Here is an 8,322-nt window from a genome sequence, read left to right as displayed (position 1 = left end):
TTCAGTCCAAATGATTTCATTATTAAATATGCAGCATAAAATGTGGTAATTAAGTGGCACGTGGCACAGCTAAGAGTCATGTACTGAGCAACCTCCACTGTTGACACTTTTACCGATTTAGATGACAAGCCACAGATTAATTAATGCAGAATGAAAATTACAATAAATTACAGATGCAATGTCACCTAGAAAATGTTACTTTCACCGGCGATATCATATTCAACAATGTCTATACCCTTTATTTTGCCCTAACCAATCCAGGTGTGTATTAATAATAATAATAATAATAATAATAATAATAACATTTGGCTTTACTAGATGTTTAATGTTTGGTTACTGTGTCTTCACTTTCAATTTATGCAGCTGTGGAGAAATGGTAGGATCAATGCCAAAAAGCATAGGCATGGTGAAAACTGGAATAAAAATAAAACAAAATGCTTTACAACAAATATCGACACTTTCACTTAAACACACACGTGTTGTTTTGGTCAGAATCTTCATGATTTATGTGCTGTCCCCCCATACTGTACCCCCCCCCCCCCAAGGTCTCTCAAACGCCTGCATCCCTCTAGCCCCATGAGCTGGCCCCTTCCGGACCTCCAGGTGGAGACCCTCTACCAGCGATCAGCTCAACACGCTTCAGATCTTTGTACAGGGCTAAATGAAAGAATCCCAGAGTTTTAAATCAGAAAGGTAGTTTGCGGAAAGCTTCCGTTCGGCATGCTAATTAAAGTTTGGGCAGGGCCGACCCGGGGGGTGATGGCTGCCCCACCGTCCTGCTCGTCAGCCACTGAAAGAGCTGGCTTTGGTTTCTAGCTGCTGCCTTCGACTGTTCGCAAAGCTTTAGAACACGGAGGTAAACTGAGGAGTGACAGATAGTGACAAAATGCAACCCCCCACCCCCCCACCCCCCCACAACTGTGCTGGCACAGTTTCAACATGATGCCGCACGTCACATTTCAGCACGTACAAAGTTTAACAAAAAAAAAAAGTCTAGTTAAGTTTTTTCTCTAAGCTGCAAGTTGATATTTGTGGTTCTTCTGTTATTGATGTGATGAATCGGATTTCATTTAAATGTGTCGGTGCCAAAATTATAATTCAATGAAGTAGTTAATAAAAACTAAAAATACTGGTCATTTAGCAACATACAGGCTCGTGATGCTAAGTTCTGAAACTACACTTGTGCAAATGGCGAATGATAAAGAGAGCAACAACTCAAACGGGACTGGTAATGTCTGTCACTGCAGTGACTACCGCGAAGGTGATCTTTGACGATATTTTTGGCAGTAAGAGTTCACAAAGCCTTCAGCTTTTATACAGAACACATCTTCCTGTTTCCCTGTGACCACGATGGCCACAGGAGCCACACGCAGTTCATTTGTGTATTTTTATGGCCAAGCCATGGAGTTCATTAAGGAAGTAAGTCTTTGTAGGTTACAGAGCGGGGCGTTTTCCGCCGGTCTCCTGGCTCCCGTGTAGAGGCGTGTAAAGAGGTCCTCTGGCGTTCCTTTGACACATGCTCAATAAATAAGTCACAGTACAGGTCTGGCGCGAGCGTCGCCCCATCAGCTGGGGTCCGCCCGGCCCTGCTACTCCACCTCCTCCGAAAAATCGCCCTCCTCCAGCTCCCTGTCGTCGTCCAGCTCCGGACTGTGATTGGCTGTTGTTACTAATGACATCGGACAGTCCTCGTCGTCCAAGTTCAACGGCTCTTCCTTGACGTGGAATGACGGTAGCCTGAAACAATCAATCAATAAAAATTATGATTAAGATACTTTTTCATCCCATCCCATCAAGTCTCAGAATTTGAAATGTTAAACTTGCAGATAGCAGGAAAGGATAGCATACAAACAGACAAGTGCAGGAAAAAACCCCCAAATAAACAAAAATAAGTCCCAAACCGAAAAAGTGCTCCTGGATCTTAGCAGGGGTGGTAAACATACTGTACCTCTGTCTCCTGGCTGTCTCCAGTAACACCTCTACACTGCAGAAGGGAGCAGGAAACCGAGGCCTGTCCTTTCCGAAAATTATTCAAATGTTTGCCCACAAAGATTCCAGGCGTTTAGTCTCTCCGTGTATGAGAATGACGAATAAGAAAAAAATGATGAATGTCGAAATGTTCTTGGAAACGTTCTCACACGCGATCAAATGTGATTGTACACACGTTTGGTGAATGAGGTCTATTGTGTGTAATTCAGGATTTTAGTATAAAGCTGGATTACACACAGGTAACACAATAACAGGGTACTGAAAACTGAGACCTTCTTTTATTTACTTACTTCAAAGAAAATGTATCGGAATAAAGTTATAATAAATATGAATGCAGTAATAACCATTTACTTCTTTTTTTTGCCTGCAGGGCTGAAGAGCGGTAGAGAGAAAAATAATAATCTAATAAATAAAATAATAAATAATCTACACTATTTCTGATCCCCTCCAGCCCCCGGAGCTTTTAATCTGGTTAACAGCAGCGGCGATCTCTCATTAACATGCAGAGACACGGCGGCTCTGCTGAGGAGGAGGGCCTGGAGCCAGTCAGGCCCCGGCATTAATCAGCCTCAGACAAACGGGTCAGACAGCAGCCAGCCGACGTGGTTCTGTACCAGCGCTCGACAGGTCCGAGCGAACACCAGCGGAGACGGACATTTCCCTCCACAGACGGACTGACGAGAATGATCACGCTGTCGTACGGACGAGCCTGAGGCCAGCAAAGGTACAAATGACAACGCCCAATTATCTCTGACACACATGACGCATCAGCCAATCACAGCGGACCAAATAAACAGATAAATAAATAAACCTATCAAGACATCCCCACAGCAAAATTCCTCAATGACAAAAATAGCCTTTAAATATTATTACAAAAATTCTAAAAGCTACAACACATAATACTACAACATTCATAGCAGAATAACTACAATCAGATTTTTTTTTTTTGTTTTAAAGTTTGCCTGTTAGGATGCTGGATAGTTATCAGGCTCTCCCCCTACCATGACCACATTCACTGAGACAAAAAAATAAGAGCTCCCCCCTCCCTCCAAGATTACCGGTTACCCCCAGGAATGCGAAGCTTACACACTGGGAATGTTCCGGCACTGCTGGTCGACTGTAGCGCACGGAAGCACAATAAGGTTAAACAGCACTAAGCGGGAACTTCCAAGTACTCTGCTGGTAAATGTAATCATTACAGTCGTAAATTCGATTTCCTCTCCTAATTAACTTTTTCTTTTTTTTCTTTTTGTAAATGACCGGTGGATGTAGATGTAAATGCTCTTTGATGTATTAATGCCCCCCCCCCCCCCCCCAAAAAAAGCTCTGTGACAGAGAAAGCTTTCAAACGGCACTGTCACTCATATTTATCATGCAATAACAAACAATCCCACAGATATGTACTTAAGGATATTAAAGGGAGATTAATGAGCCCGGCGGCGGCGGCCATGACGCGCGCCGGGCCCTCCCCCCGACGCTCACAGCGCAGCTCACAGCCTCCATCTGCATTAATCACCAATCAGCGGCGTGCCCGCGCGGTCCCAAAGAGCACAAACGATCAGCTCTCTCTCAGGCGCCTGGCACTGTGTTAAAATGTCTGGATGAGTCATTTAGCGTTTAATGAGCGGCGTGCAATATCCAGTCAGAAATAAATACCAGCTACGCGTCCCCCAGATTCATAACCGCGATCGCGGCGCGAAGCCGACGGTGTTATTACCAGCCATCACCGCGGAGACATGCCCGGGAGGCTAATAACGACGTTAGCCATTAGCCGTGCCGTGTAATGAAGACGGGGATGAGTGGGTATGTGCGGAGTATGTTTTCCGGAATGTTTTTTTTTCACATTTTTTTAAATATTTTTTCTCAAAATTCCAAGTCAGTGTTGTGGAACTTCATTGCTTCATTTAGCAGAATGCTCAGTCAAGTACATTCTCACCCCTTCAAAAGCAAAGATGTGCTGTATTCAGACGGGGGGGGCGGGGGGGGGGGGGGCTGAACATTTCGGGCACTATGGAGTCAAACATCCACTGACTTTTACAAAACAAACTTGTAAAACACTGACGCACAAACACTGACGCACACACACACCCACACGCACACATGCACACGCGCGCACACACACTCACACACATGCATGCGCACACACACACACACAAAACATGGTTCTGCCATCAATAATACTGCCATTTCAACAGCAACAATACCATAATCATTACATAATAATATGTTAGTTTCTCACAAAATTTCACGTGCATTCTTATTATTATTTTTCTTATTTTTATTTTTGTGCTTTTTTTTCTTGTTTTTGCCTCAGCTAGCCTTTTCCTAAGCTGAAAAAACAGACTTTGAAATCTCCGGACGTTTTTAAATCAGTTTTCCTCACAGACAGCGCCCATATGAACATAAAGGACCACTGTTATTTCACCGGTTGCATAAAGAACAGGACAGAGGAGACCTTTGGGATCTGATTGCTCCTAACGGGGGGTGGGTGACAGGGGAGGGCTGGTGTCATAGCCTCAAAAGGGAAAGCTCATCCGCCCCCCCACCCCCCGCCCCCCGCCCCCCATCTCTACTGGGGGAAACACGGGGCACTGACACTTCTGACATCTGATTAGGGACAGACATTCACTACACACACACACACACACACACACACATTTCTGAAACCCACAAGACATTCATTTTTAATAGTCTTCCTCTCCGCTCAATTAAAAAAGATGGAAGGGCTGAAATTTTAGAGTAATTAATGACACAGCTAGCTGCTAAATATTAATAGGAAAAAGTCCTGCATAAAATATAACGTCTAAACCCCTACAATGCTGACATGTAGTAATTAAAACCCAGTCTGTTACTACCCACACTTCATTATAGGATAGAGCTGCGCTCTCACAGTAAACCTTTTTAGAGGACCAATGTAATGCCAGCTCTGCTATTTTACAACGTTATTTCAGGAGTGCTGAACAACAACCAACAAATGATTCATCAGAATAAATTTCACACATCGCAATTTATGGCAATTCTTTTTTTTTTTTTTTTACATAATCTCATAATCTTGAAAAAATAACCTTGCTGGGAAACAGTTTTCTACTGTATTTATAACAGTGTAGCCATGCTACTCGAGATTACCCCAGGCTAATTAACTGCCCCCCACCCACTGGGACCAGAGCTAGGGTCAGCGTTACCCGGTAATGGGCGTGTACTAAACTGCGTCGAGTGACAGCTGTCACTCACCTGCTAGGTCAGTGTACAGTGTGAGGGGTGTGGTTATGTGGTAATGGGCGTGTACTAAACTGCGTCGAGTGGCAGGTGTCACTCACCTGTGGGCCTGCGGTGAGTAGGCGGGGCTGCTGTGTCCGTTGGTGTCCAGGTGGTCCAGGGAGCCGTTGAGCTCCTCAGCACAGGCCTGGAGCAGCCCGGCGGAGTTACTGCAGCTCATGAACCCAGCGCTGCCCAGCAACGGCATACTGCTCTCCGCTAGTGCAGCCTGGGGGGGGGGGGGGGGTCAGAGAGAGAGAGGGAGAGAGGGGAGGGAGGGAGGGAGACAGAGGGAGAGAGGGGGCAGAGAAAGAGAGATTGGGAGAGAGAGACAGAGAGAGATGGGGCAGAGAGAAAGAGAGACAGAGGGGGAGAGAGAGAGAGATAGAGGAGCAGAGAGAGAGAGATGGGGAGAGAGAGAGAGGTAGGGAGATAGGGGCACAGAAAATGAGAACACTGTAACTTGTATGTGAAATCATACATGATAGCTGAGAGAATTTTATTTTACATTTATAATTATCTCAGATAGCATCAACCAAGGCAGCAGCAATCAATCTAAAAGTTTGGAGTTGCGGGGGGGAGGTTCTCTCCTCCGCCACTAGGGGTCCTTCTTGACTCTCATCACTTGTAGAGCAGCCAGAAGAGTGTCACACTCTAACGTGTCCCCAGTCACCTCCACACACACACACACACACACACACACTCACACTTTCACAGCAGCGCGTAGGCTGAGCGGAGCGTCCTTTAGCCCTTCGCGCAGTACACCAGTGGGACTCTGTAAGAGGCAGTGCCGCCCCCCCCCCCCCCCCGGCTGCAGGACGGTGCCCCAGCAGGTGCACTCACCTGCAGGCTGGCGTTGAGAGCAGCTCCATAGCCCAGGCCAGACGGCAGGTTTTTAACCAGCGTTGGGCTTCTGAAAAAAAAATAATATAAAAGAAAGAAGCACTGTCAAATATGAGCTAAAAACACATTAACATTACAGCATTTAGCAAATGCTCTTATCCAGAGCGACTTACACAACATTTTTACATAGCATTTACATTGCATCCGTTTACAGAGACGGATGTATAAATACATAGATATGTATGTACGACTGCATGTCCTTTTTAATCTTGTGCGTGTGTGAAATATTAATCAAATCAAATATAAATCCATTTATACAGCGCATTTCACAAACGACCGTCACACACACGCTGCACAGACAGCCCTGGCCTGAACCCCCACAGGAGCAAGCCGAAGGCAACAGTGGCAAGCGGAAAAGTCCCTGGCAACAGACAGGAACCTCATAAGGAACTAGACCCAAGGGGGGAGCCCGTGCTCCTGAGCGGGCGGTGCGTGTGTGCGGGTGTGGGACAGAACACACGCGTGTGGGGGGGGGGGGGGGGGAGAAGGGGGACGTACCCCGTCATCTTCTGCGAGCGCCTCCGCTGGTACTCCATCTCGTCCACGGTCCACACGGCCCCCTTCACGTTCTCCACCCGCACAAAGCACTTGTGCAGGCTGAGGTTGTGCCGCACAGCATTCTGCCCAGAGGAGACGCGCGTGAAGAGCACATCGTCACACACTTAAAAACACACACACCTAAAAACACACACACTTAAAAACACACACACTTAAAAACACACACACCTAAAAACACACACACACCTAAAAACACACACACCTAAAACCACTTCTTTTTTGGGGGGAAATGATTCCAGACGATGTGAGGAAGCGGTGTGATACGCGTCGGCTGCAGTCGTCACACAGCGGGGATGCAGATCCTCGTGTGACTCACACCGGTTCGGCACGCAGTGACAGGGTGCGGAGCTTTTAAAATAGCAGCCGCGTCAGGGCTCCACTCGGATCGAGAGTGGAGTATCTTTGAAACGGTGGCACAATCTCCTCTGTGAGGACACTGCAATAAGAGGGGGGTTTTGAGGGGGGGGGGCGAGGTGCTGCATAAAATGTCAAAAAAAACTAAATGCATGTTGGCCATTATGGTTGGGTGAAAAGTCATTGTGAAGCTTAGTTCTTGTGCACAGTGCCGATGTGCAGACACAGACTCTGTACTGACACAACGTGTGCGGGTCCGATTCTCTCTGAGCAGATTAGGCAGAGGTTGGAAAAAAAAAAACCTCACACCTCAGCACTAACTTTAAACCTCGTATCTCATTAAATACAGACTCTCAAAATCACCCAATAAAAAATAAAAAAAACATTTCCCATCAGGCAATGTGTCAAAAAATACAATTCAGCTTAATTTGCTCTGCGCACCACACTTTCCATATATATTGAAATAAATCTGCTTAAAACATGCAGGAATCTAACAAATAATAACCCATTGGTTCATTTTAGGGAGATTATTTTCATAATTTTGTAAAGGGGGGGTGGGGGGGGGGGGGTGGGGGTGCGCACCGGTTTTGCTTTAAGAAGAGGGATTGGAGGAAAACTCATAAGCAGACCTCACATCTGACCTAAAAATCCCAGGAACTGATTGATCTTAATGCCCATGGCTGTGAATATGATCATTTTAATATTAATGAGTGAATGAGGGGTCTTATTATGCATGTCGTATAGTTAGAACTAATAAGCTGAGCAGAATGAGAGCCTCCACACCCCAGCTGCTCTGATGAGACCAGGCTGAGATATTAAATCACCTTCCATTTCTGTACAAAATTTCCCACTTAATAAAACCACAGGCCCATCGCGGGTAATTTTAGTAACAAAGGAAACGTGGAACTAAAACGCAAATATAAGATAAGTGCGTTAAATGTTTATTTAAAAAAAATATATATATATACAGAACTCAGCGTGATATGGAATGTGTTTTGCTTTGTCCCGAAGGATTAAAGATATGTTGCGGCTTGTTGTGTACAAGAGCACAAACATCGCAGGAAATGTGTACACAGCTCCTCGCTGGCTTGCCTCCTGTTTTTTTCCAAGCGATCGTTCAACAGCGGCTTCTGCATTTTAATTCCTGATGAATTCACCCGGGTAAAGTCATAGCGCACGGTTAGAACTCTGCACGCGTTCTGCCTGTAAAAGCTAAGCCCAGGGCATCTGAAACCACTGCTGGCTACATGAAGCCCTGGCCCT

At 45.8% G+C, this 8,322-nt stretch overlaps 1 protein-coding gene across 8 annotated transcripts in view; it reads right to left on the bottom strand.

Moving 5' to 3' along the window:
- Positions 1-304: 304 nt before the first annotated feature.
- LOC118219048 (forkhead box protein P2-like) overlaps positions 305-8,322 on the bottom strand; it is an 85,319-nt gene continuing 77,301 nt past the window's right edge. For 5 of the 8 annotated variants that reach the window (XM_035401865.1, XM_035401864.1, XM_035401866.1 and 2 more), the window contains 4 exons: positions 6,646-6,767; positions 6,088-6,157; positions 5,307-5,473; positions 1,590-1,737 (listed from right to left, as the gene is read on the bottom strand). In XM_035401865.1, the coding sequence (XP_035257756.1) occupies positions 1,590-1,737; positions 5,307-5,473; positions 6,088-6,157; positions 6,646-6,767 (507 nt within the window). Of the gene's footprint in view, positions 1,738-5,306; positions 5,474-6,087; positions 6,158-6,645; positions 6,768-8,322 lie in introns of all 8 variants that reach the window. The other 3 variants (XM_035401861.1, XM_035401868.1, XM_035401869.1) reach the window with 1 other exon arrangement.

Source organism: Anguilla anguilla, chromosome 19, assembly GCF_013347855.1.
Source record: "Anguilla anguilla isolate fAngAng1 chromosome 19, fAngAng1.pri, whole genome shotgun sequence".
Taxonomy (NCBI): domain Eukaryota; kingdom Metazoa; phylum Chordata; class Actinopteri; order Anguilliformes; family Anguillidae; genus Anguilla; species Anguilla anguilla.
Note: the sequence above shows the minus strand (reverse complement) of the source record. Positions and strands in the feature narration are given on the sequence as shown.